This window comes from Macaca mulatta, chromosome 4 (genome assembly GCF_049350105.2).
Source record: "Macaca mulatta isolate MMU2019108-1 chromosome 4, T2T-MMU8v2.0, whole genome shotgun sequence".
NCBI lineage: Eukaryota > Metazoa > Chordata > Mammalia > Primates > Cercopithecidae > Macaca > Macaca mulatta.
The window spans coordinates 139,458,628-139,486,528 of record NC_133409.1 but is presented as its reverse complement, the minus strand read 5'-3'; the positions used below and the strand labels follow the sequence as shown (position 1 = coordinate 139,486,528).

Genomic DNA, 27,901 nt, shown 5'->3' with positions numbered 1-27,901 from the left:
GTAAAAAAACAAATAGGTTAATACACTCTCTTAGAAGTCTGATGGAGAATATTTTGTGAGATACATTGAAGGACTCTAAAGTTTATAAATGATAAGGCATTAGAGATAAAAAGTTTGTCTTTCTCAGATGATGATTTAGTCCTTAGAGAAATTAAACTATATAGTGTCATAGACTGAATAATTACATAGGGGATACTTTTAGCTTTGTACTTACTTGACCACTGATTCTTGGAAGGTTTTTTTAAGTCTGTAGTATAGGTATAGAATAAAACTTACATATTATGTGAATTGCTGGTCACAGGTGGTGGTAATTTTAGCTTACCCTAAGAATTTGCGATTGAAATTTCTTCCTCATTGAAGTAGAAAATTTTGTTTTTCTTGCCAATTATTGTTTAATAGAAAATGAACCTCAGTCTTTTCATTTAATAAAAATTAGTACTTCAAGGCCAGGCATGGTGGCTCACACCTTTAATCCCAGCACTTTGGGAGGCCACGATGGGTGGATCACTTGAGGTCAGGAGTTCGAGACCAGCCTGGCCAACATGGTGAAACCCCATCTGTACTAAAAGTACAAAAATTAGCTGGGCATGGTGGCACACGCTTGTAATCCCAGCTACTGGGGAGGCTGAGGGAGGAGAATCGCTTGAACCCAGGAGGCAGAGGTTGCAGTGAGCCTGGGTTGACAGAGCAAAACTCCATCTCAAAAAAAAAAAAAAAAAAAAATTAGTACTTCAAATTGTTTTTAATTGCATTTAGTACTTAATAGTTTGATTTATCTTTTTCAATAATTCTTTTTTGCTATTTCTTATTAAAATATGTGCTTGGTTTTTTTGGTTTTTTTAATTGTTACTAAAAGTTACAAAACATTTATTCAAGGTGTTACATTTAATTGGAATGGCACTACAAGAAGAAAAACAACATTTAGAGAATGTCACAGAAGAGCATGTAGTAACATTTACCTTCACTCAGAAGATATCAAGTATGTATATATCTTTTTACTAAACTAACTCGATATAAATGATTTTAAGAAATCACTTAATAACCTCTCTTATTTGGTCATATGGATTCTAAAAGGGTAACATTTAATCTAAATGTTTGAGGCTATATGTACTCATCTGTGTAGTAAAGGTACTATATTAAACCCTGTTATATTTTTATAAAAATATCTAGGGCTAAGTTCAAAGTTACAGTCAGCTGTGGTTGACATAAGATTCTATAGTATTGAAAACAAATAAAAATTATAGGGGATTAGATTGTCATTTCATATAAAGAAATGTGACTTTTTGAAAGAAGGCCAGGGAGTTTTTCTAGCTTTTTATTTTAAAGATTTCAAACATATAGACAAGTGGAAAGAATTGTCCAGTAAACATTCATATACCTACTACCTAGATTTAGTAGTTTGCTATATTTGCTTTTATATTTACGTACTTTCTTGAACCTTTTGTTGTAGACATAATATTTCACGTCTCAAAGAAAAGCTTTTCATTTACTAATTTTCATAACCAGCCATTGGCCTGATAGTTACCTGCAATTGTGGCAACTTTGAATGTTTTTTGTTTAGAGTTTTTTAAAATATTATTCATTTTACTTATTCAGTGTTTTATAGTCACTTATAATGATTATTCCTTTTGATGCTCAAATCATGCCCACTTTGATCAGTGGGAGTTTATTTAGTCAGTTTCTGTGTCCTTTTCACCCAGCCCCATTTGGGCCAGAAAGTACCACCTCACTTTCTGGCCCAAAAGATGCCCAAGCTCATCTTATACTTTCCCTGCCACAGACCGGTAGTCAGCTATTTGCTGAGGTGTTTTTAAATGAATTTATGGTGCTATGATAGGAGTTTATAAATGCTTTGATTAAAAAGGATTATTTCTGTAAATGTGTTCAGTGCCATTTCTTCCTAAATGATAACTGTGAGAATTATGCTACCAGGGGACAGGGAGGAGTAATTTTGTTTGCTTCTAGATCTCTAGTTTTCCTTTTTGCTCTCATCCAAGTAAATGAGAGAAAGAGGAGAAACCACCTTTCCCCACTGAACACTTTATTCATGGATGCCAGTTTTTACCTATTCTTTTTCTCTACCGTATTGTTTCTATGGATTAATACTGTGGTTTTTGCTTTCTTTGTTTCTGGTGTGTTTATTTTAGGATAACCACACAGAATACTCCCTAATTTCATTCACTCATCACTATAAAATATTAGGTTCTTGGCCAGGCACGATGGCTCATGCTTGTAATCCCAGCACTTTGGGAGACCGAGGTGGGTGAATCACCTGAGGTCAGGAGTTCGAGACCAACCTGGCCAACATGACGAAACCTGTCTCTACCAAAAATACAAAAATTATCCGGGCATGGTGGTGGGCACCTGTAATCCCAGCTACTCGGGAGACTGAGGCAGGAGAATCGCTTGAACCCAGGATGTGGAGGTCGCAGTGGGCTGAGATCACACCACTGCACTCCAGCCTGGGCAACAGAGTAAGACTCTGTCTCAAAAATATATATATATATATATATTAGGTTCTCTCTTACTTTCTCTTTCCTTTTTATTAAACGATCATCATTTTCCCTCAACATTACTCTTAATTTGTCTTTAGACATTTTACATAATTAAGACACACGATTTATTTGCAAAGAAACCTCTCCCTTATCTAGAGTCACATCCCTAATGCACGCCACAGAGTTTTAGATGTGATAGAATATTAAAGATCACAAAGGTCAATCTCTTCCCTCTTAGGAAAAAGGCACATTTTTCCAGAATGGCAGCACCAAAATCAAGAAAATCGATAATTGAACATTTCTGACTACAGACTAATAGAAAATATGGACTTAACTCTTATATTCAAATAAACAGTGAATTCCTAGGGGAAGAAATTCATTTTATTCTGAATCTAGTTTTTATTAAAGGCAATGGTCAGAGCAAATAAACGTATTTGTACATATGTGCACCTCTTAATGCTAGTTTATTTTTAGACCTGTAAAATCTCAAGTACACCAGTTATTTTTAGCTGAATTTATATATAATTTTGCTAAAATACATTTTAGCAAATTCGTTTGCTATTAAAAGTCACTTTTGAATGCTTAAAGAATTCTAGTTGTTGGCAGCTTGTTTGTAAAAGGCACATATGTCACATTCTCAAGAAGTATTGAAAATCTCTTTGGTAGAGTCATAATCAAATTATGGGCAATAGGTGTTATAAGCAACTGCATTTATGTTCCTGTGCATAGGAATAAGTACTATGAAGTGTTAGCTGTTGTTATTGTGCCTTTTATTTTTCTGACATAGAACCTGGTGAAGCGCCAAAAAACTCTCCTAGCATACTAGCTATGCTGGAAACACTACAAAATGCTCCCTACCTAGAAGTCCACAAAGACATGATTCGGTGGATATTGAAGGTAAAATTTCCTACATTCTTCTGCTTTTTGTGAGAAATATTAAATATTTGTTACGTGTACATTGTGATGATATTTCATACAGGATACTGATACTTTTTTTTTTTGTAGACTTTTAATGCTGTTAAAAAGATGAGGGAGAGTTCACCTACCAGTCCCGTGACAGAGACAGAAGGAACCATAATGGAAGAGGTATAAACAGTAAAGTGTGATAATGCTAAAAAATTATAACAAGTTCAGTATGAACAAATTAAATTTATCTACAGTAAGTTGCCAGTTACAACATTGAAATTCCAACAAATATGCCACTATTTGTCTCTATTTGTTGTAGCAATTTTTTGTCTGCTTTTTTCCTTTAAAACATGTTAGGTCAACTTAAGAGTCTTTTCTCTTGTTTAAATAAGTGAGATTGTAGAATAGTTTTTAATTGGTATTTACAATAAAGATATTTCTGCTTTGGAAAAAAATGTGTGTTTTAGCATCTAATGGTCTAATTGAATGGAGCATAATTTCAGAGTTCAAGGGACAAAGACAAAGCTGAGAGGAAGAGAAAAGCAGAGATTGCCAGACTGCGCAGAGAAAAGATCATGGCTCAGATGTCTGAAATGCAGCGGCATTTTATTGATGAAAACAAAGAACTCTTTCAGCAGACATTAGAACTGGATGCCTCAACCTCTGCTGTTCTTGATAATAGGTATTAAAAAAAATTAATTTGTTGACCAGTTGTTCCCAACTAGGGGCAGTGTTGCTTTTTTTCCTTGTAAGTATATTTTTAAACCTAAAGTAATTTATTAGAATTCGTAGGTAAATTTTGTGACCTCCATTTAGAAGATTTAATCTTAGAAATCTCTGAATATAGATATGGTAATATAGTAGGGTATTTTCTGCAGAAGATCTTGGACATTCATGAAAGAATGAGTACACTACACTCAGTTATCTAGAGTGTGTGACATCTGTGTTGCAGATTAGATTGCTGTGAGAATTAAAGGAGATGGTTTTGATACATACCAAAGACTTGACAATCCAAGTTATCAAAACCATGTGTTAAATATATACATGCCTGGCCAGACACGGTGGTTCACACCTGTAATCCCAGCACTTTGGGAGGCCGAGGCGGGCAGATCACAAGGTCAGGAGTTTGAGACCAGCCTGACCAACATGGTGAAACCCTGTCTTTACTAAAAATACAAAAAAAAAAAAATTAGCCGGGCGTGGTGGTGTGCACCTATAATCTCAGCTAGTCAGTAGGCTGAGGCAGGAGAATCGCTTGAACCTGGGAGGTGGAGGTTGCAGTGAGCTGAGATCATGCCACTGCACTCCTGCCTAAGCAACAGAGCAAGACTCCATCTCAAAAAAATAAATAAATAATAAAAGTGGGCCGGGCACAGTGGCTCATGCCTGTAATCCCAGCACTCTGGGAGGCCGAGGCAGGCAGATCACGAGGTCAGGAGATCAAGACCATCCTGGCTGACACAGTGAAACCCTGTCTCTACTAAAAAATACAAAAAATTAGCTGGGCATGGTGGCGGGCACCTGTAGTCCCAGCTACTCCGGAGGCTGAGGCAAGAGAATGGCGTGAACCCGGGAGGCGGAGCTTGCAGTGAGCCGATATCGCACCATTGCACTCCAGCCTGGGTGACAGAGCGAGACTCCGTCTCAAAAAGAAAAAAATAAAATTTAAAAAATATATAGATATATATGTATATGCACACATACATACCTGTAGTCTGCTATTTTATGATTATGTAGAAAGTTTTTGGGATCGTTAATTATATTCATAACCTTTGTATTGCAGCCCTGTGGTTTCAGATATGACACTTACAGCGCTGGGCCCCACACAAACTCAGGTTCCTGAACAAAGACAATTCGTTACATGTATATTGTGTCAAGAGGAGCAAGAAGTTAAAGTGGAAAGCAGGGCAATGGTCTTGGCAGCATTTGTTCAGAGATCAACTGTATTATCAAAAAACAGAAGTAAATTTATTCAAGATCCAGGTAAGTCATAGCTAGATCCTCATCTTCCCGATTAATAACAACTACCAGTTAATGTGGTTGATGATACATTGAGATTTTTTAAATCTAAGAATGACTCCATAGACTTGGATGGTATCTTTGGCAGGTAACTTAGGCAGGAATTCCCCACTTGGCAGATGTGGAACCACTCCAGAAAGTTACATCTGAATCATATAGCTGATAAATAGCAGGGATTCAAAGTAAAGCTTTTCTTTGTGATGTAACATTACATACTTTGGCATTTCACAGTCTTTCCCATGCTTCAGTACACTTGCAAAGCCTTGGTCATTTGTTGACACACTGAAATAATAATTGCTTTGTCTTATTGATAGAGCCTGAGTGGAATCTCCTGAGAACAGTGATAGAGAGTTACCTATGTAAGAGGCAATCCTTGAGCCAAATTCTGACTTAGAATAGTGATACCACCACAGATCGGGTTCCCCAGAAAGCAGATTCTTGAGATACAGATTACTGTGCAGGACAGTTGAGGGCCCTCTTTCAGCAACTGAGGAAGTAAAGCAGGGAGATCCAGTCTGTACATGATTTTGTCCACTGACACATTTATTTCTCTGCTTGTAGGTTGTGCTCTGTGTGCATATGCTTGAGTGATACACAGTAAACTTCTTGAGAATAGGAACTGTGTCTTGGAAATTCCCAGAGCACTTCTTTAGCCCATGCCTTTCACACTGCAGTGTGAAAGGAGGTTTGAGAGCCACTTTTAGAGTTGCCTTCTCTCTTTAAAGAAAGTCTTTGTATCCTATTTACTAAAGATTGGTCTGCTTCATCTTTTAAAATGGTAATTTGGGCTGGGCATGGTGGCTCATGCCTGTAATCCCAGCACTTTGGGAGGCCAAGGCAGGTGGATCATCTGAGGTCAGGAGTTCGAGACCAGCCTGGCCAACATGGTGAAACCCCGTCTCTACTAATAGTACAAAAATATTAGCTGAATGTGGTGGCGCGCACCTGTAGTCCCAGCTACTCAAGAGGCTGAGGCTCGAGAATTGCTTGAACCTAGGAGGTGGAGGTTGCAGTGAGCTGAGATTGCACCACTGCCCTCCAGCCTGGGCGACGGAGCAAGACCCTGTCTTTTTTTTTTTTTTTTTTTTAAAGGCCAGGTGCAGTGGCTCACGCCTGTAATCCCAGCACTCTGGGAGGCTGAGGCGGGCAGATCACGAGGTCAGGAGGTCAAGACCATCCTGGCTAACATAGTGAAACCCCATCTCTACTAAAAAATATGAAAAAAAATTAGCCGGGCATGGTGGCAGGCACCTGTAGTCCCAGCTACTCGGGAGGCTGAGGCAGGAGAATGGCGTGAACCCGGGAGGAGGAGCTTGCAGTGAGCCAAGATGGCACCACTGCACTCCAGCCTGGGCGACAGAGCGAGACTCTGCCAAAAAAAAAAAGAAATAGCCATTTAAACTTGGTGCTTTATAAATTTCATTCCAGGCCAAAGACAGAGTTGTTAATTTTATTTAATTTGTTACTTCTTGAAGAAAAAGCATTAGCTGGCTCTAAGTGGATTTTCTTAATGCTTTGACATTTGCACTGTTCTAGTGTTAAAGCAAATTAAAACTATTAAAGCAAATTAAAAATAATTCTTTCTAGAGTGTTAGGAAATTTCTAAGATTATACTAATTTATATAAAGAATTCAAAAAATTCCAAAAGAAGCCAGACATCCATCTTGTTTTTCTTGATTTTTCATCCCATTTGAATATAAAAATTAGCACCAGGACACCAGGACAGAAGACTCTGAATTACTTTTTTTTTTCCCCATCTGATCTGGTCTATGCTTAGATTTTTTGTTGTCACTTCGGCTCTGATGTGATTATTTGCTGTATGAATGTCGTTAAGCAGTCTGTCCTCTAGTGGGCGCCCCATTACTGCCAAAACATTTTTTATTAGCGATCATTGTAACCCAGCTGTCCTGAACGCACGTAAGGCAGCCCAGGGAAGAGAGTAGCTCTTTTACCTGGAGTTCAGGGTACAATGGGAGGAATTGGAATACCTCAGTACCCTGAAAGTGTGAAATGTTCAAAAGATTGGATATATTTAAATTCATCGTTCTAATTTCAGTTTACAATTTGAGAATGTTTAATTAATTTGCTGTGGATGGTGAAAATTAGAGTCCTACTTTCTGAATAATCCAAAGTCTTGCATAAATTATTGGTATCTCAAAAGGAATAAACTAGCATTTCATTTCAAATTTACAAGTCTTTATCAAAGATTTTACAATTTAAAGTTGCACATTTGTTATAGGAAAATTAAATGCTTCACTTTTTTGTTTTGTTTTTTGTTTTTGTTTTTGTTTTGTAATGCAGAAAAATATGATCCATTATTCATGCATCCTGATCTGTCTTGTGGAACACACACTAGTAGCTGTGGGCACATTATGCATGCCCATTGTTGGCAAAGGTAATGTATATGCTTAATATTTTCAAGAGAAGTTTAAGGGCTCAAAATTTTTAACGTAGAGGAAATTTTATTCTAGAAAAAAGGAAAAGAACTAAAAATGTTGAAGAAAAAAAATCTATATTTTTGCCTAATAACAAAAGTTATTTGCCTTGTCATAGATGTAAAGTATGTCAGATATATTTTTTAATTTAGCTTTATATCCAAGTCTCTTCTTTATCTTCCAAAGAAGGAAGTGGATCTGTGTCAGTCTGTGGATGAAGAAAAGGGTTTTTACAGTAGGATAAACCCTAGAAGGGTAATGTTGTCTTTCTTTGGGTCCAGGGTGGACAACTCTTGATTCCATAGATGTTAATATTTGCTTTGTTACTTCCCAAAATTTTACTGGCTCCCTGTGATAAGATGAGATGTCCTGAATTTGTTCTACCTTGGTGTTTTCTATGCTTCTGCAAAACCAACAAATCAATATTATTCTAGAACTATGCTCACCCAGTTATTATGAACTACCCCTAACAACTAGCCACCACGTTGTAGTCCCAGCTACTTGGGAGGCTGAGACAGGAGAATTGCTTGAATGTGGGAAGTGGAGGTTGCCGTGCACCAAGATCGTGCAACTGCACTCCCACCTGGGTGACAGAGCGACACTCCATCTCAAAAAAACAAACAAATAGCCACCAGCCTTGGGGAAGTGGCAAGAGAACAGTGGCACCAAGAAATTTTTGTTGCTGCTTTGTAAATGCTTTTTTACATGGCAGTCTTTTTTTTTATTTTCCTGTTTTAGAACCTTTAATCCATTTGGATTTTTAAAATCACTCAAAAATCATGTTAAAAATAATTTAAAGTTTTAAGATTTTTCATTTTTGAACTATTTGTGGAAACAAATTATTTAAAATGTTGAAGCTTGTGGCTGTCATTTATATAAATTACCATTGTTTTGATACCTCATGTTCTCTAATTGTAAAGGTATTTTGATTCCGTTCAAGCTAAAGAACAGCGAAGGCAACAGAGATTACGCTTACATACAAGCTATGATGTAGAAAATGGAGAATTCCTTTGCCCCCTTTGTGAATGCTTGAGTAATACTGTTATTCCTCTGCTGCTTCCTCCAAGAAATATTTTTAACAAGTAAGTTTTGGCTCATGACAACTCATAACAAAGCCGTAGTTTGCTTTGAAGATAATGAAATAATAAATCAGGGAGGAAGACTTAACGTAGGCAGTTGCATAGTGTTTTCCAGATACTTTCCAAACTCTGGTCATTTTCTTCTAGCAGACCTGTGGAATATCATTTTAGTTTTTAGAGAGGAGCAGGTGAAAATTTAAGTTTCTAAGCTATAAAATTCCTGTGTATTTATGAAAACCAAGTATCTGGTTTATTTCTAACGACCCTACTTTTAATATCTTCCATGCACTTTTCAAGAGATGCTCAGTAAACTGGTAGGGGGAGATGGAACAACTCAAACTGACTTTATAGGACAGTCTGAAAATCGTATAAAACTTTTTGCAATGTACTAGCCATTCATAGTTTCAAGAACCAGGCAAAAAAGTGAAAATCTATTGCTATATTTTAAATGGAAAAATCTCAGCTGGGCATTGTGGCTCACATCTATAATCCTAGCACTCTGGGAGGCCAAGGTGGGAGGATCATTTGAGCCCAGGAGTTCAAGACCATCCTTGGCAACATAATGAGACCCTGTCTGTACAAAAAATAAAAAGTTAGCTGGATGTAGTGGCATATGCCTATAGTCCCAGCTACTTGGGAGACTCAGGTGGGAGGCTCACTTGGGTCAAGGCTGCAGTGAGCTTTGATCATGCCGTTGCACTTCAGCCTGAGTGACAGAGCAGAACCCAGTCTCAAAAATAAAATAAGTGCTTGCTTCAGTAGCACATACGCTAAAATTGGAACGATAAAGAGAAGATTAGCATGGCTCTTTCACAAGGATGACACACAAATTTTTGAAGTGTTCCATATTTTTAGCTCTTTTAGAATTTGTCTAGCAGACGAAAAAAAATAAAGAAAATGGAAAATTTCTGTAACTTCATAATTTTTTGGATGCTTTTAGTTATGAGTATTGGACATACTCATTTCAAGCATGAATTTGATAATGTCTGCTATTCAAATCTGAACTTCATTTCTCAATGTAGAATTATGCTGCCTACCTTGCATGCACAAATATTAAGTTATGTGAGTATAAATGATCCATTTCTGTGTTACTTGGATTCAGTTCAAAGCAAAGTCAGTTTTTTCTTGTCAGTTTTAGGAGTTCAAACTTTGGTGTCTTAGTCTATGCTACCACAAAATGTTCTTAAAATATTAGTAGATTTGGGTGTAAGCTCATGCTTTTTAATTATAGAAGAATATCATGGTACTTATCTGCATTTGAACTGATAAAGAAATTAATTATTGTTAGATTGAGGATTAACTGTGTATAAGAAGAAATCACTCTTGTTGGATTTCACCTGTCACTTTATTGGTCCACTTTTTGGGTTTTGCCCATGAGATTCAATTATGGTTTAGTCATATTCGAATATAATCATAAAAATACACAGGCTTTGGAATCTTACAGAGCCAAATTTGAATGCTAGCTTTGTCCTTTATTCGGCCTTAGTCAAGTTACATAGCTCTAAACCTCAGTTTCCTCATCTGTAAAATGGGGATAATAATAAAACCTATTACAAAATGTAGTAATACAACCTATACAAATAATACAATATAGGGATACAACCTATGCAATAATACTACAACCTGAAACAAAATATAGGGATATTTTGAGGATTAAGTCTAATACCATAAGATATTTACAGTAAAATGCTTCACTAAATGCTTGTAACATAATAAGCACTTGGTAGATATTAATAGTGATGGTGATTATGATACTTAAGAAATTCTAGCAAATTCCAGTACTGAAGAGTGAGATTTTTAATACACAGTGTTATTACCATCATATTGACAAATAATATATTCATTTCCATTGGCCAATATCCTAATTTTTTTAATGCAACGAATTTTCCCTTATCTTTTTTGTTTTTAATATTTGGAGTGTGTCTAAAATATGCCTGTGATCATTTAAGGAGTCTTTTGTATCTTAAGGAACAATAATAAAACACTAAATACTCTCTATAATCTTTTCTAGCAGGTTAAATTTTTCAGACCAACCAAATCTGACTCAGTGGATTAGAACAATATCTCAGCAAATAAAAGCATTACAGTTTCTTAGGAAAGAAGAAAGTACTCCTAGTAAGTTCCGGTAACCTGTTTTCATTTTTCCCTAAAGTCCGAGGTCATCAGAAAATGTATTTCCAGAAGAAATTGTTTAAAAGTGAAACCTCCCACTTAAAATTTTGACTCATTCTAATTTTCATTGTCTTAATAAACTAAATTTGACTTTACTGCATTACTCCTAATTCCTTAAACACACAAGCTCATGTGAAGTTTATAACAAACACTTCTCACTTATTCCCCCATTTTATTGAAGAGCTTCTGGAGGTGGGGGAGATGTAACTGAGTGTTGCAGAGCTAGCTTCAGTTCTTGGTGGGCTAACTCACCTTACTGTTGGCATTACCAAAGGCTTCCCAAGTTTCATAGACCATGCACTGCACTTATGACCTTGTGGGAACGTAGTATGAACAGAATTTATATCATTGGTTTTCATAGAAACAGAATAGCTACTCTTGTTTTCATTTTAGTGGCTGTACTGTAAGGAAAAGCATAGATAAGAAAGGGCCTTGGTCAACTAGAGCAATAGTGTTTTCATGCTTCATATGGTTGTTATGCCAGTTTTTATTAGGGAATTTTTTTCCTGTTGTTTTTAATTTCTTTGACCTATATGGCTATACTTTTAGGAATATTGTCATGTATTGAATAATGGTATAAAATGCCTGTTTCCATAGATAATGGGTCTACAAAGAATTCAGAAAATATGGATGAGTTACAGCTCCCTGAAGGGTTCAGGCCTGATTTTCATCCTAAGTGAGTATATTATTTTACTCCTTTAAAATTTGACCCATTTGAAATGATGATTAAATCAGCAGTTAGGAGGAATATGATTTGGCAAGCAAGGGAGCAAAATGTTATAGGATACTGATCTTTAGTTCTAAAGTTTAAGCAGAGGCTGAGGCAGGAGGTGTGAGCCCAGGAGGTAGAGGCTGCAGTGAGCCTTCATTGTGCCACTGCACTCCAGTCTGGGTGACAGAGTGAGACCCTGTCTCAAAACAACAAAAAAACTTTTAAGCATTACATGATTGTATTTATTGCAGTACATTAAAAAAATCTAAGAATGATGTGGCGTGGTTAATTCTCACCACCCTCTCCTAGTCAGCATTGCTGACCCCCTCCATACCCCTTTCTTTACCTGGCTCTCCTTGACGACATCTAATCAGTAATTCTAAACACAAACTGCTAAGCTTCCCCGAAGGATCCCGCACTTCTGTCTGACTTCAGAATTTCTATGAATGACCTAACCAAGCTTTTGGCAACCCAGGATTAAAACCAGAATATTTTCCACCCTACTTTACCCCATAGCCAGTTAGTTACAAGGTATAGCATAGATTCTGGAGCTAGACTGGTTGATTCAGTTCCCAGCACCACCACTTTTTAGCTGTGCAACTTTGAGCAAATTGCTTGACCTCGCTGTACCTCAGTTCCCTCATCTGTTAAGTGAGGATAATTCATAGTTCTTATTAGGATAAAGTGACATAATGTACATAGAGCTACCTGAAAGCTATGCCTGGCACGTACCAAGTAACTCAATAAATACAGACCTAGAAGACTTGAATAGAAAAAACATCACACCTATAATCCCAGCACTTTGGGAGGCCAAGGCGGGCAGATCACTTGAGGTCAGGAATTCAAGACCAGTCTAGCCAACATGGTGAAACCCTGTCTCTACTAAAAATACAAAAATTAGCCAGGCGTGGTGGTACACGCTTGTAATCCCAGCTACTTGGGAGGCTGAGGCAGGAGAGTCGCTTGAACTTGGGAGTCAGAGGTTGCAATGAGCCGAGATTGCGCCACTGCACTCCAGCCTGGGTGACAGACTGAGACTCCATCTCAAAAAAAAAGAAAAAGGAAGAAAAAAACTTCAATCTTCTGTCTGCCACACTCCACCAGTCCTGTCATTTTATTTGTCACTTCTAGTATTTACTTCCATATTTCTAATTAGACAGTATCTTCACTGTTGACTAGTAAATTATTCCACAATTTTTGGTTAAATCTAGTTGTCAGTTTTTACATTATAATAACTGTGTTTCTGCTGATACAAGTTGCATATTAGAATTATATTTCCTTTCTCGTACAGTTTTGTCTTATAGTTAATAATTACCTTGTCTTTTTCATGTATTTGTTTTCTATGTATGTATTTCTTTTTTTCTTTTTTCTTTTTTTTTTCCTGAATGGTACAGTAGATCTGTCCAATGTCTAACAACTTTTCTTTTTTTCTTTCTTTTTTTTTTTTTTTTTTGAGACAGAGTCTCACTCTGTCACCCAGGCTGGAGCGCAGTGGCATGATCTCAGCTCCCTGCAGCCTCCCCTCCTGGGTTCAAACAATTGTCCTGCCTCAACCTCCCAAGTAGCTGGGATTACAGGCATGAGCTACCACGCCAGACTGATTTTTGTATTTTTAGTAGAGACGGAGTTTCTCCATGTTGCCCAGGTCAGGTCTAACTGACCTCAGGTGATCCACCCGCCTCGGCCTCGGGAAGTGCTGGGATTACAGGCGTGAGCCACCACACCCAGCCTCCTAACAACTTAATTCTAAGTGCTCAGATCTGTCAGATGGTCTTCTGTTGCTGGGTCCTCCTTCCCCCACACAGCCTCTGTTCTCCTGCAGGCGGGAGGGGGCACAGCTGTCACTTCTCTTGGGTCCTGCTCCTCTTATTTTCTGGATTGAGTATCTTCCTCTTTCTTAAGTACTTGCTCTTTTTGCAGATTCCTAAGAAAGGATACCTGGATGGTATATTTTCATGTTTGAAAATGTTTATTTTATTCATATGCTCAATTGATAGTTTGGGTATAGAATTCTAGGTTAGAAGTAACTTTTCATCTAGATTTTGAAGGCATTATTTTACTAAATTCTATATGCATTGAGAAATTAATCCCATTCTAATTCCTGTTCCTTTGTAAACTTTTGTTTTCGTTTTTGTTTTTTTTGAGACAGTTTCTCACTCTGTCACCCAGGCTGGAGTGCAGTGGCACAATCTCAGTTCACTGTAACCTCTGTATTCTGGGTTCAAGCGAGTCTCCTGTCTCAGCCTCCCGAGTAGCTGGGATTACAGACGTGAGCCGCCACACCTGGCTAATTTTTTTTTTTTTTTTTTTTTTGAGACAGAGTCTTACTCTGTCGCCCTGGTTAGAGTGCAGTGGCGTGATCTCGGCTCACTGCAACCTCCGCCTCCTGGGTTCACACCATTCTCCTGCCTCAGCCTCCGTAGTAGCTGGGACTACAGGCACCCACCGCCACGCCTGGCTAATTTTTTGTATTTTTAGTGGAGACAGGGTTTCACCATGTTAGCCAGGGTGGTCTCGATCTGCTGACCTCGTGATCCGCCCACCTCAGCCTCCCAAAGTGCTGCGATTACAGGAGTGAGCCACTGCACCTGGCCACCTGCCTAATTTTTGTATTTTTAGTAGAAACGGGGTTTCACACCATGCTGGCCAGACTGGTCTCAAACTCCTGACCTCAGATGATCCGCCCCCCTCAGCCTCCCAAAGTGCTGCAATTACAGGTGTCAGCCACTGCACCCAGCCACTTTTTTTTTTTTTTTTTAACTTTTTTAGAGACGAGTTCTATGTTGTCCAGGTTGGCCTTGAACTCCTGGGCTCAGGTGATCCTTCCACCTCAGCCTCCTGAGTAGTTGGGATTACAGGTGTGAGCCACCAAGCCTGGTTCCTTTATAACTCTATTACTTCTTTTTTTTTTTTTCTTTTTTGAGACAGAGTATCGTTCTTGTCACCCAGGATGGAGTGCAGTGGCACAATCTCAGCTCACTGCAACCTCTGCCACCCAGGTTCAAGGGATTCTCGTGCCTCAGCCTCCCAAGTAGCTGGGACTACAGGCACGTGCCACCATGCCCCACTCATTTTTTGTATTTTTAGTAAAGACAGGGTTTCACCATGTTGGCCAGGCTGGTCTCAAACTCCTGACCTCAAGTGATTCACCCATTTTGGCCTCCCGAAATGCTAGGCATGCGTGAGCCACCACACCCGGGCTTGTAACTCTGTTACTTCTGAAAACTGTAAGATATTCTCTTTATCTCTTCAGTGTTCTGAAATTTTTTATGATATTTCTTGGTATATGACTCTTTTTATTCATTTTGCTAGGCATTCAATAAACCTATTGAATCTGAACATTCATGTCCTTCATTTCTGAGAATTTTTTATGTCATTTCTTAAATAATTTGGATTTTGTTCTTTGAGGTAGATCTGTTAGCTCACTATTGAACTGATACCCTAATTTTCTTAAAAGTTTTTTGCTTTCGATGTTGTCTCTGTTTTCCCTGAGTTCTGTTTCTCTGCTTCTTTGTTTTGGTTTCTCTCTTTGATGCTTTCCTTAAATGTTTATTAGTCCTTGGATAACTAAGCATAAGGATACCTGGTGGACAGGTGGAGCTTGCTGACTTGTAAGCCTCACAGTTAGGTGATCAGGACACCTCCAGTCTTTTACTTGGTGACCCCCAAATGTCAGTGTGTAAAAACAACTTTCCCCTGAGGATTGTTCACTGGAAAAACTAATCTCTGTGGCAGTGGGTATACATTGCTGCTGTTCTCAGGATGGGAAACAGGGTCAAGGATCTCACTGTGTAGTATGTAGGCTTTTGCCCAGCACCCTGTTTTCAGCCCTGTGCCTCACCCCTGCTAAATCAAAGAGTAACTCCTCTTGAGCAGGGGCAGTTTGCATTATCTCTGATCACTTTGCATACAGTTATCTCTGGATATATGTGAAGTGGTTCAATTTCAATGTAGCAAAGAGCTGTTAAGAAACTGAACCATTTGATATGTGCACATTTTCTATGACATTTCTTGGTATATGACTCTGAGCTAATTTTATACATGTTTACTTCAGGAACCCTTATTCCGAGAGCATAAAAGAAATGCTAACGACATTTGGAACTGCTACCTACAAGGTGGGACTAAAGGTTCATCCCAATGAAGAGGATCCTCGTGTTCCCATAATGTGTTGGGGTAGCTGTGCATACACCATCCAAAGCATAGGTGAGGGACTGACGGCTGTTTCTCTGTACATCACAAGCATTTGTTGATATGAATTAGGTGTAGAATCTTGTTTTTTAAATGAAATGTTTAAAGTGGGTAACAACGTGAAGAAATAATAAAAAGACTTAGAAGCAAGAAATGTAGTGTACTGACAAAATACTAGATTGATAGTTCATAAATTAACCACAGCAACAAGAGAACTCTTGGTGGTGATTATAGCTTCTTGTCAGTTGAAGGAATGTGCTGTTCATTTTTACTTTGTAACCAAATGTAATTCTTGTGAAATGACTTTGAAGATTCTGAAACTTGACAATATTGTACTTTCTGTAGAATTGGGGGTTTTTTAACCTTTTTTAAAAAATTGTATTAAAATATTCATAACATAACATTTACCATTTTAACCATCTTTAATCTGTAGAAAGAATTTTGAGTGATGAAGATAAACCATTGTTTGGTCCTTTACCTTGCAGACTGGTAAGTTCTCAGTTTATTCAGTTCATAAAAGGGGGGCATGGAAATTAGGTGGTTCTGCTTCTTTTAATCTTACGGATCTGCAGTAGTTACTTACTACATTCACTTCTTTCGTAGTAAAAACCCACTTTCTGTAAGGATATTAAAGAAGTAACGGTTGTGGTTTAATCTTTTAAATAAACTTCAGGAGTCCAGGTGCGGTGGCTCGTGCCTGTAATCTCAGCACTTTGGGAGGCCAAGGTGGGAGGATCACCTGAGGTCGGGAGTTTGAGACCAGCCTGACCAACGTGGAGAAACCTCGTCTCTTCTAAAAATACAAAATTAGCCAGGTGTGGTGGTGCATGCCTGTAGTCCCAGCTACTCAGGAGACTGAGGCAGGAGAATCGCTTGAACCTGGGAGGCGGCGGTTGCAGTGAGCTGAGATTGCGCCATTGCATTCCAGCCTGGGCAATAAAAGTGAAGCTCCATCTCAAAAAAAAAGAATATTGCAGCCTGGGCAATATAGTGAGACCTGATCTCTACACAAATTTTAAAATTGGTGAGGAGTAGTGGCGTAGCATGTTCATGTGGTCCCAACTACTTAGGAGGCTGAGTTGGGAAGATCGCTGGAGCTGGGGAGGTCGAGGCTGCAGTGAGCCATGATCGTGCCCCTGTACTCTAGCCTATGCAACAGAGCAAGATCCTATCTTAAAAAAAAAAAAAAGAAGAAGAATGTATATTCTAGCTCCACTTTCTTGCTAACCATTCATATTTCAACTCCTGCAATTGGGCTCCACTTCTAACACTTTGTCACTTCCATGAAATATCTTTTTCCAAGTTCACCAAATGATCTCCTAATTATCATTTTGTGTGGGCATTTTTTAGCCCTTTTCTTTGAAACCTCTACTTAATTGCTCGTTCTGAAACTTTTTATTTCTCTCCATTCCTTCTTCGTTCTGAAACTCATTTTTTCTCTTAATTTCTGTGAAACTCCTGGCTTTCTTTCTACATCTGTGGCTGTTGCCTCTCAGCCTCCTCTCCCTCCTCCATCCTGCAGTTGTCATTTTTAAACCTCCAGAGTTCTGCCATCTAATACTCTTCCCTGATCAGCCCCATCTATGCCTCTGATTTCAGTTATATCCAAATGATCCCCACCTGTGTATCTCCAACCCAGATCTTTATCTTAGGCCTAGGTTTTCTCTGCCTGCTTTATTTTTTCACCTGGATCTCCTACAGGTATCTAAAATTCAACAATCCAAATTAATTTTTCTTCCTATAGTCCCTCTTTTAGTTAATTTCACCACTATTCATCCAGGAGAAACCAGAAAATTGAAGTGTTTTGTTTTTGGTTTTGTTTTTGTTTTTTTTGATATGGAGTCTTGCCCTGTCACTCAGACTGGAGTGCAATGGCACGATCGTGGCTCACTGCAACCTCTGCCTCCTAGGTTCAAACAACTCTCCTGTCTCAGCCTCCCGAGTAGCTGGGATTACAGGTGCACGCCACCACGCCCAGCTAATTTTTGTATTTTTAGTAGAGATGGAGTTTTACCATGTTGGCCAGGCTGGTCTCAAACTCCTGATCTCAGGTGATCTGCCCATCTCAGCCTCCCAAAATGCTGGGATTACAGGCATGACCCACTGTTCCTGGCCTAGATACATTATTTAGCCTGGGCATTCCCATTCGCTTGGCCAGCAGAGTCTGACAAATTCTCACCATGCCTTCTGCTACTTGTTTGGTTCAGCCCCACATCATTTCTTGCCTAGATTATTGTAGCAGTTTTTACCCCGAATCTCACCCTTCTCTAATACATTATCAGAGGGGCTCCTCAAAAGCAATCCTGATCATATTCTTCATACATTTACAAACTTAACCTGTTTCTCCATTATCACCTCCTGCCAGTTCCCAGCCCTGTGGTCCAGATTTGTAGAATCACTGCCAGTTCCTCAGTGCTAGTCCCCATGCCTTTGCACATTCCATTTCCTCTGCCTAGAGTACCCTAAGCAGACTGCTACTCTTTCAGATGCTGTTCAAGCTTTCCCTTCCTTTAGAAAGCCCTCTGAGCCCTGTACTGTGAGTTAGAGATCTCTCAACTGTGATGCCTGTCTCCTTCCCGACTTTCTTCCTTTCCTACCCCCAGGGCTTTAAGCTCTTTGAGAGCAGGAGAGGGAGAATGGGTTTTATTTGAAGATCTTCAGAACCAGGACCTAATGTATATAGTAGGACCTCAATATTTATTGAACCAAACATTACAGAAAATTTGGAAAATGAAAAAACAAGCAGGAAGAATAAAGTCATCTACTTATCACATTCCATCTTTTTTCATTAGCATGTTTATTCTTGATTTCAATTGGTACTCATATGTAGCTTTGTTGCTGTGGTATTCTTTAAATCAAGAGTTTTCTTATTACTGCTTATTTAGTCCTCATAACAGTTTCTAATAGCTGCGGGCACCCTCATTTGTGCCACCATCTTCTTGGACAGTTTCCCCAATATTTGGAGTATCTCTTTAGGGTACTCTACGTTTTAAGAAAGAGTATCCACATTTTAGAGTATCTCTTTAGGATAAACATAAGAAATACATGTTTTAGAGTATCTCTCTAGAATAAACATAGAAATACTGCATCCGCATCTTGGCTTGTTTATTTGTTTTTTGAGATGGAATCTTGCTCTGTTTTCCAGGCTGGAGTGCAGTGGTGTGATCTCAGCTCACTGCAACCTCTCCCTCCAGGGTTCAAGCGATTCTCCTACCTCAACCTCTTGAATAACTGAGACTACAGGCGCCCGCCACCATGCCTGACTAATTTATTTTTAGTAGAGACAGGGTTTCTCCATGTTGGACAGGCTGGTCTCGAACTCCTGACCTCAGGTGATCTGCCCATCTCGGCCTCCCAAAGTGTTGGGATTACAGGCGTGAGCCACTGCTCCCGGCCTGCATCCGCATCTTGGGAGTGTCCCTTGCTTTCGGTCTGATGCATATATTCTATATTCTTTTCTTTTCCAGAGAAAACCAGCAACATGGTGGCAAAGGGATAGATTTCGTTTATTCAGCATTACACTTAGACATTTCCTACTCCATTTATCCTGTGTTAGAGGCATGTCATGGAGATGTCGTAGATTTAGTTCCATACCATCTAGAGCAGTTTCATTGTGCATCCAGCTGTGCTCTGAACTAGCATTCCTGAAAGATAACTGCTTTGCCTGTTGGTTTTTTGGTTAATTGTACTGGTTTCTTTATTTTAGGATGACTGTCTTAGGTCATTGACGAGATTTGCCGCAGCACACTGGACAGTGGCATCACTTTCAGTGGTGCAAGGACATTTTTGTAAACTTTTTGCATGTGAGTATTAATACATTTATAACATGTTATGGTAATTTCTCATCCTCTGAAATTTTGTTTTTAATGGTACAGCTTCTTTCAATAATGAATTAAATATTTAGTAGTACTGGTTGTCTTATATATAAGCTGTAGCTTATAAATTCTCATGTATCTCACAAGAAGATAAATTTAAAGCAGATTATAAACATTTTAACATATTTTGGCATATGAAATATCCTAATGTATTTTTCTTTAAATCTCTAGCATTGGTGCCTAATGACAGCCATGAAGAACTTCCATGCATATTAGATATTGACATGTTTCATTTATTGGTGGGTATTTTGTAGTTTGGACTTCTATGTCATACTATGTAACTTTACCTTGTTTGGTGAGCAGTGTAGTGGCAGACAGGAAGGAGTTATATGATTTCCTTACCCTTTCTGAGTATAATTCTTTTATGACAAACCTCAAAAAGAAGATATTTAGGAACCTAGTTGAGAGACTTGACCTTGTTGTCAAGACATCCTCTGACTCTTATTTTGCTTTGTGGCTGAGGTCAGTATTTTAACCTCTCTGTGCTTTTAATCTGTAAAGAGATAAAAACACCAGCAACTGGTCAGGTGGTGGTGGCTCATGCCTGTAATCCCAGCACTTTGCAAGGCTCACCCCAGATCACTTGAGGTCAGGAGTTTGAGAGCAACCTTGCCGACATGGTGAAATCCTATCTCTACAGAAAGTACAAAAAATTAGCTGGGCACGGTGTCACACGCCTGTAATCCCAGCTACTCAGGAGGGTGAGACAGGAGAATCACTTGAACCCAGGAGGTGGACATTGCAGTGAGCCAAGATTGCACCACTGCACTCTATCCTGGATGACAGAGCAAGACCCCATCAAAAAAAAAACCAGCAACAGAAGCACTGCTGCTGGCCGATACAGTGCTTTTGTACATTTTCAAAATTCTGGCAGTGTGGTCACACTACTTAGCAGCAGAGAGCCCCTTATAATTCAGGGAAAGGTATGTCCTCTGAGCTGGTACATCCTGGTGCTAAGACACACAGCTATCCAAATAGTGGTTAGTCAAATTTCAGCCCTACCTCAACTAGGTTCCCTTGCACAGGATACAGAGTGTACTACCACATCCAGCAGCCCCAAGTGCTGTCCCCTTATTCTCTAGACCTCAGATTCTGCACCTTTAAGTTGATTAGTACCTACTTTATATGACTGTGTCAGAACTCAATCCATGTAAAGCACTTAGAGCAATATATTCCTAATAAATTCTGGCTATTACTGTTCTCATTGCTGCAACTAAAACCACCACCACTTAGAATGCCATGCAGACAGCAGTAGGCCGACAGAGCTAGCATTTGTGTACCTTTCAGCGTTTACATACATTCACACATCTCTACCACGTACATGTAACATACTGTCTCTAGTTTACCAATAGGGAAACTGAGGCCTGATCAGAGATGTTAATTTGTGTAAAAAAGCTCATAAGAGGAGGAGGTAGGATTCATATCTAGATATTTATGGATCCAAAACCCATATTTTTTCAACTGCCTACTCCCTGGAAAGAGTTCAGATATTGTTTTTGTTAACAATAAGCTATGTATAGGAGACCCACTGGATTAATGAAATCATAGTGCCCATCGAGTCCTGTAACTCTTACGGCATTTCATGTAGCCAGTCGTATTGGATTTTCTAACATGCATACCCTTTCTTTAGGAACAAAGATTTCTTAAAGGGAGGAGCTGAACTCAGGAGGGATCACAGTAAGAAAATGGAAATGTGACCGGGTGCGGTGGCTCACGCCTGTAGTCCCAGCACTTCGGGAGGCCTAGGCAGGCAGATCACCTGAGGTCAGGAGTTTGAGACCAGCCTGGCCAACGTGGCAAAACCTCGTCTCTACTAAAAATACAAAAAGTCAGGCATGATGTTGCACACCTGTAATCCCAGCTACTGAGGAGATTGAGGCAGGAGAATCGCTTGAACCCAGGAGGTGGAAATTGCAGTGAACCAAGGTTGCGCCACTGCACTCCAGTCTGGGCAACAGAGTGAGACTCTGTCTCAAAAAAAAATAATAATAATAAATCAAAATAAAAGTAAAAGTAAGAAGATGGAAATGTGCTTAGCTGTGAAAGGAAAGGCGATCTGTCTGATGTCCTGTGTTTGGTGCCTAGGTGGGCTTGGTGCTTGCGTTCCCTGCGTTGCAGTGTCAGGATTTTTCAGGGATCAGCCTTGGCACTGGAGACCTTCACATTTTCCATCTGGTTACTATGGCACACATCATACAGATCTTACTTACCTCATGTACAGGTAACTCTTGCCTTTTTGTCAGCTTCTTGAAGGAAATACTTGAGTTTTCTGAGTTTAAAAAAAAAGCATTAGAGGAAAAGGTATTTGGATGAGAATAATACCTGAATTAGGCTATTTTTTTCTGTGTATCCTCATATGAAAAGTTTTGAAACATTTCTTTCTCTTTAAATTTCCTAGTAATATGAATCTTTCTAGTTTTAATTTCATACATTGAGTAATATTTGTGTAGGATAGTAATTAAATCTTTTAGAATCTTATGTTTTAGAATGCCAATTTTGTTTTAACTTACATGTTTGCTACTGCCCACATGAATTCATCATTAAATTATGTTTTGCATTCAAAATTCTTGTTTTTCATACACTTTTAAGACTATATTTATTTGATGTTACTTAAAACGTGCCAGCTGGCTGTTTGGTTTGATGGAGATCAATACTGTGCTCCCACTTGAGGGATTAAAATTTTGCATGTTTTCTAAGAATATTTCATGTTATATGTGAGTTTATGAATATATTTGCATGTTTAATGTCTTCAGTCCTTTTGGTAACACTTAATTGAAAAATACAGAGTACTAGTATTTCCTTATCTTTCAGAAGAGAATGGCATGGATCAAGAAAATCCCACTTGTGAAGAAGAATCAGCAGTTCTTGCTTTGTATAAAACACTTCACCAGTATACGGGAAGGTGAGCTAGTTATCTCTGCATGATAACGCATTTCCCTAAATATTGCTAGATGATGATAGCGTGAGAAAGGAATTCGTTTGTTAATTAGGGGAAATTGTTGTCTGTTGACATGTTTTTAAAAGAAGATGTGGAGTGATCTGCAGGGCTTTTCTGAGCTATTCATATACTAACATAATTGGAAATCTGGCAGAAAGGTGATAATATGAAGAGCTTCCCACATTTATTTGGCTGTGGAACCCTTCATTTGCTCAGAGGATCTGGCACAGACTAGAGGACAGATCAAATGTACTTTGGAAAGTTGATATTCTAAAACTTATGTTGTCTCATTCAGAATGGGAATTTAAAACTGCAAGTTAAATTGGCATAATTGTTTTTTTTTGTTTTGTTTTGTTTTGTTTTTTTTTTTTTTGAGACAGAGTCTCGCTCTGTAGCCCAGGCTGGAGTGCAGTGGCCGGATCTCAGCTCACTGCAAGCTCCGCCTCCCGGGTTCCCGCCATTCTCCGGCCTCAGCCTCCCGAGTAGCTGGGACTACAGGCGCCTGCCACCTCGCCTGGCTAATTTTTTGTATTTTTTAGTAGAGACGGGGTTTCACCGTGTTAGCCAGGATGGTCTCGATCTCCTGACTTCGTGATCCACCCGTCTCGGCCTCCCAAAGTGCTGGGATTACAGGCTTGAGCCACCGCGCCCGGCTGGCATAATTTATTTTTAAGGTAATATTCAGTAGTGGCAGGAATAAAATGAAATTATTAGAATTTCATGTATGGTTAAGAGTCATGATTTGCTACAAACAGCAATTCAGTAGTTTGCTTAGCCTTCAACAGTATATATGTCAAGAATCTGTAAAGTCAAGAACCTATAAAAATGTCTGCTTTTGAATAAATTATCCCATTTCTGAGAACCTACATTAACAAAATAATTCAACATACAGAAAAAAACATATAGGCATATAAAGATGGAAACTCCAGTCAGGCACGGTGGCTCACCCGTGTAACCCCAGCACTTTGGGAGAATGAGGCTGGCAGATTACTTGAACCCAGGCGTTCGAGACCAGCCTGGCCAACATGGTAAAACCCTGTCTCTACCAAAAAAGTACAAAAATTAGCCAGGCATGGTGGCATGTGCCTGTGGTCCCATCTTCTCAGGAGGTTGAAGTAGTCATATCAGCCGGGGAGGTGAAGGCTGCAGTGAACCATCACACCACTGCACTCCAGACTGGACAACAGAGTGAGACCCTGTCTCAAAAAGAAAAAGATGTATATGTGATATTATTTACATTAGCAAAGAATTGAAAGCAATCTAAGTGTTTGCAGGGGGAATAGTTGGATATAGTGGTGGATGTGTTCCAAAATATTATAAATCTATTTAAAATATGACTCCTAGGAGCTGGGTGCAGTGGCATGTGCCTGTAGTCCCAGCTGCTCGGGAGGCTGAGGTGGGAGGATTGCTGGAGCCCAATAGTTTGAGTCCAGCCTGGACTTTTCATTTTCCACATTTTCTCTTTATGTCACTATATTATTTTTATAAATTTTAATAACAGCATTGGAGACTATGTCACCACTTACACCTAGCGTCCTATAATAACACACACCCACTTGCCTGTTAACTCACTCCTTTTAAGCATACATGCCATCAGTTCCAAATGACAGTCAAGTTTGTTTTCACACTGTGCTATAAGTACAGTGACCTTTTCTTAGTAGATTTCCCAATCATCTTTTTTTTCTTTTTTAGTGCCTTGAAAGAAATGCCATCCGGCTGGCATCTGTGGAGGAGCGTCAGAGCTGGAGTCACGCCTTTCCTGAAGTGTTCTGCTTTATTTTTTCATTACTTAAATGGAGTTCCTTCCCCACCCGACATTCAAGGTAATTTACACTTTCTTTCAAAACGTAGGGAGAGTTTGTAATCCTTTACTCCGGCACATATAAAGATCACTTGCAAAAATGAAAATTGACTAAAAGTTCAAAGCATAGCTAATTGACTATGGTGATGTACACATTTATAGCATAACATGTATGTTTATGCATATGTCTCCATTTATTTGGATCTCAGTGACTGTTAAACTCCTACGTAAATGTTTTTACACCTGCAAAGCACTTCTCCCGTAAAGATCGTAGTTTTGCTTTCAGATGTTAAAATGTTCAGTTATGTATTATTTATAAACAAGGTTCCTCAGATTTGAAAAGGTGAAAACTGACAATTTCATGTGATTTTTAACTTGAAACATGCATGGCGTTAAAATTTAGAATACCCATAATTGCACATAAATCTGATTTTAATGTGGGAATTCATTTGCTCTTTCATAGTTGTTTTCCATGTTCTGTTTTGATTCATTCCATAAAAGTAGTATGAAGGTGGACTTGACTGTATCTGTGTATCATCACAGTGCCTGGCACTGGCCATAGAATACCTGCATGCAGTGCTACTCTCTGAAAGTTGTCAACTGGCATTTTTCCATTCAGCTAGTTGTTTAGGAACCATATAAAAGAATTTAATCTTCCAGATTATTTGCAGTGATGATTAGAGTTGGTATTTAAATCCATGTCTCATGGTAAAACCAGCTTGTATTTCTGTATTGGTTGATCCTTTTCCAGAGCACCCATACATTATTTTTATCATTTAATGTTCACAATAACCCTGTGCAGTAGATTGTGCAGGCATACCATTTTGCAAATGATAAAGCTGAGACACCAGGACATTGGGACCAGTTTGATGTAGGAGTCGCCTGACTGCTCTCAATGCATTGCGTCATTTTCCATGGATTCCTTCCACGTGCCATTCTGTTAACTTCCTACAAGTTACATACCTGGCAAATTGGAACTCTTTCATCCTTTTTTTAAGCCCTGCTATTGCTTAACTCTCATGCGGAATATGCCCTTAGTTGTTATATGCACTCTTTTCTTGTTCTTCGTTTGCAGTTCCTGGAACAAGCCATTTTGAACATTTATGTAACTATCTTTCCCTACCAAACAACCTCATTTGCCTTTTTCAAGAAAATAGTGAGATAATGAATTCACTGATTGAAAGGTAATGATTATATATTTTTCTTCGTTGTATTAAATAGTTCTATGGAACCAAACTTTAGGTATCACATATGTAGCAAAATTCTTAAATAATGACCCTGGTAGAATTCAACACAAATAATTCAAACTAATGAGTAGGCCTTTTTTTTTTTTTTTTTTTTTAATTTTTTGAGACAGAGTCTTGCTTTTTCACCCAGGCTGGAGTGCAGTGGCGCGATCTTGGCTCACTGCAACCTCCACTCCCCAGGTTCAGGGGAATTCTCCTGCCTCAGCCTCCCAAGTAGCTGGAATTACAGGCATACACCACCACGCCCGGCTAGTTTTTTTGACCACCATGCTAGTCAGGCTAGTCTCGAACTCCTGACCTCAAATGATTCACCCACCTCAGCCTTGCAAAATGCTGGGATTACAGGTGTGAGCCACCGCACCTGGCCTATGAGTAGGCCTTTTAGGTAAGGATCTGGCTTTTCGGTCAACTTTTTGCCAAGCTAGTGAATAGCATAAACAAATTTGCATGGAAGGGGAATAGTGGTAGAAATGTTGATTTCCTTACATGAACTTACTTGTTAAGGACTCTCTTCCATAGGTTTTTTTGTTTTTGTGTTTGTTTTTAAGAGATGGGGTTTTGCCATTTTTTCCAGACTGCTCTTGAACTCCTGGGCTGAGACATTCCTCCCACCGCAGCCTCCTGAGTAGCTGGGACTACAGGCACATGCCATCACACTCAGCTTTTCATAGATTTTTAAAGCCAAAAGAACTCTTAAGGCTATCTAGTCCAATACTCTGAACTTTATATTTGAGAAAAGTGAAGTCTAGAGAAATTGGCTTGACAATCATGTCAAGTTAGTAACTGAATTAAATACATTGCTGTTCTGTCCACAAAATGGGGGAAAATATTTGCAAACCACATATCTGATGAGGGATTAACATCCAGAATAGGCCAGGCACAGTGGCTCACCCGTGTAATCCCAGCACTTTGGGAGGCAGAAGTGGGAGGATCACTTGAGCCCAGGAGTTCAAGACCAGCCTGGGGAACATGGCAAAACCCCATCTCTACAAAAAATTTAAAAATCAATCAGGCATGGTGACATGCACCTATCAGGAGGCTGAAGTGGGAGGATCATTTGAGCCCTGGAGGTCGAGGCTGCAGTGAGCTGCATGCCACTGCACTACAGCCTGGATGACACATCAAGACCCTGTATCAAAAGAAAAATTCCAGACTATATATATCCAGAATTCCTACAACTTAACAACAACAAAACCCAATTTAAAAATAGGCAAAGGACTTGAATAGGCGTTTCTCCAAAGAAGACAAATAACCAAAAAAGCAAAAGAAAAGATGCTCAACATCAGTAGTCACTGGGGAAATCACACTAAGATACCACTTCACACCCATTAGGTAGGCCATTATTTTTTTTAAAAGAAGAAAATTACAAATGTTTACAAGGATGTGGAAAAACTGGTATACTGGTATCCTCGTGCATGGGATATAGAAAATGCTAGCGCCACTACAGAAAACAGCATGGCAGTTCCTCAAAAAGATAAACATAAAGTTACCTTGTGATCCGGCAATTCCACTTCTAGGTACAGATTACAAAATAACGGGAAGCAGGAACTCAGATCAATATTATACACCCACATTTATAGCAGCGTTATTCATGATAGCCAAAAGATGGAAGCAACCCAGAAGTCCAGCAGGTGAATGGATGCACAAAATGTGTGCGCACACACACACTGGACTATTATTCAGTCTTAAAAGTAGGCCAGGTGTGGTGGCGCACACCCATAGTCCCAGCTACTCGGGAGGCTGAGGCAGGAGAATCCCTGGAACCTGGGAGGTGCAGGTTCCAGTGAGACTAAGATTACGCCACTGCACTCCAGCCTGAGCGACAGAGCAAGACTGTGTCTCATAAAGAAAAGTAAAGGAAATTCTCACACATGCTACAACATGGATGAACCTTGAGGACGTGTGCTAAGTGAAATAAGCCAGTCACAAAAGGATAAATACTGTATGATTCCACTTCACTGAGGTACCTAGAGTAGTCAAATTCATAGAAACAGAAAGTAGAATGGTGGTTGCCAGGGGCTGGGAGAAGGAATT

At 39.2% G+C, this 27,901-nt stretch overlaps 1 protein-coding gene and 1 non-coding gene across 13 annotated transcripts in view; both read left to right on the top strand.

Annotated features, from left to right (window-relative positions):
- Positions 1-27,901, top strand: part of UBR2 (ubiquitin protein ligase E3 component n-recognin 2) — a 130,254-nt gene that overhangs the window by 92,179 nt on the left and 10,174 nt on the right. For 3 of the 12 annotated variants that reach the window (XR_013416375.1, XM_015136356.3, XM_015136357.3), the window contains exons 26-42: positions 877-979; positions 3,283-3,392; positions 3,501-3,581; positions 3,905-4,083; positions 5,185-5,384; positions 7,722-7,815; positions 8,776-8,937; positions 10,946-11,049; positions 11,704-11,782; positions 15,873-16,021; positions 16,440-16,495; positions 19,713-19,809; positions 20,053-20,120; positions 21,967-22,102; positions 22,693-22,783; positions 24,512-24,642; positions 25,696-25,804. Coding sequence is in view for 4 of the 12 variants with exons in the window: in XM_015136356.3 (XP_014991842.3) it covers positions 877-979; positions 3,283-3,392; positions 3,501-3,581; positions 3,905-4,083; positions 5,185-5,384; positions 7,722-7,815; positions 8,776-8,937; positions 10,946-11,049; positions 11,704-11,782; positions 15,873-16,021; positions 16,440-16,495; positions 19,713-19,809; positions 20,053-20,120; positions 21,967-22,102; positions 22,693-22,783; positions 24,512-24,642; positions 25,696-25,804 (1,949 nt within the window). In the remaining 8 variants the exon portion in view is untranslated. Of the gene's footprint in view, positions 1-876; positions 980-3,282; positions 3,393-3,500; positions 3,582-3,904; positions 4,084-5,184; positions 5,385-7,721; positions 7,816-8,775; positions 8,938-10,945; positions 11,050-11,703; positions 11,783-15,872; positions 16,022-16,439; positions 16,496-19,712; positions 19,810-20,052; positions 20,121-21,966; positions 22,103-22,692; positions 22,784-24,511; positions 24,643-25,695; positions 25,805-27,901 lie in introns of those variants that run through there. The other 9 variants (XR_013416376.1, XM_015136358.3, XM_077999897.1 and 6 more) reach the window with 4 other exon arrangements.
- LOC114677778 (U6 spliceosomal RNA) lies at positions 9,681-9,787 on the top strand. Its single transcript, XR_003729224.1, has one exon. It is a non-coding gene; the product is annotated as a U6 spliceosomal RNA (small nuclear RNA).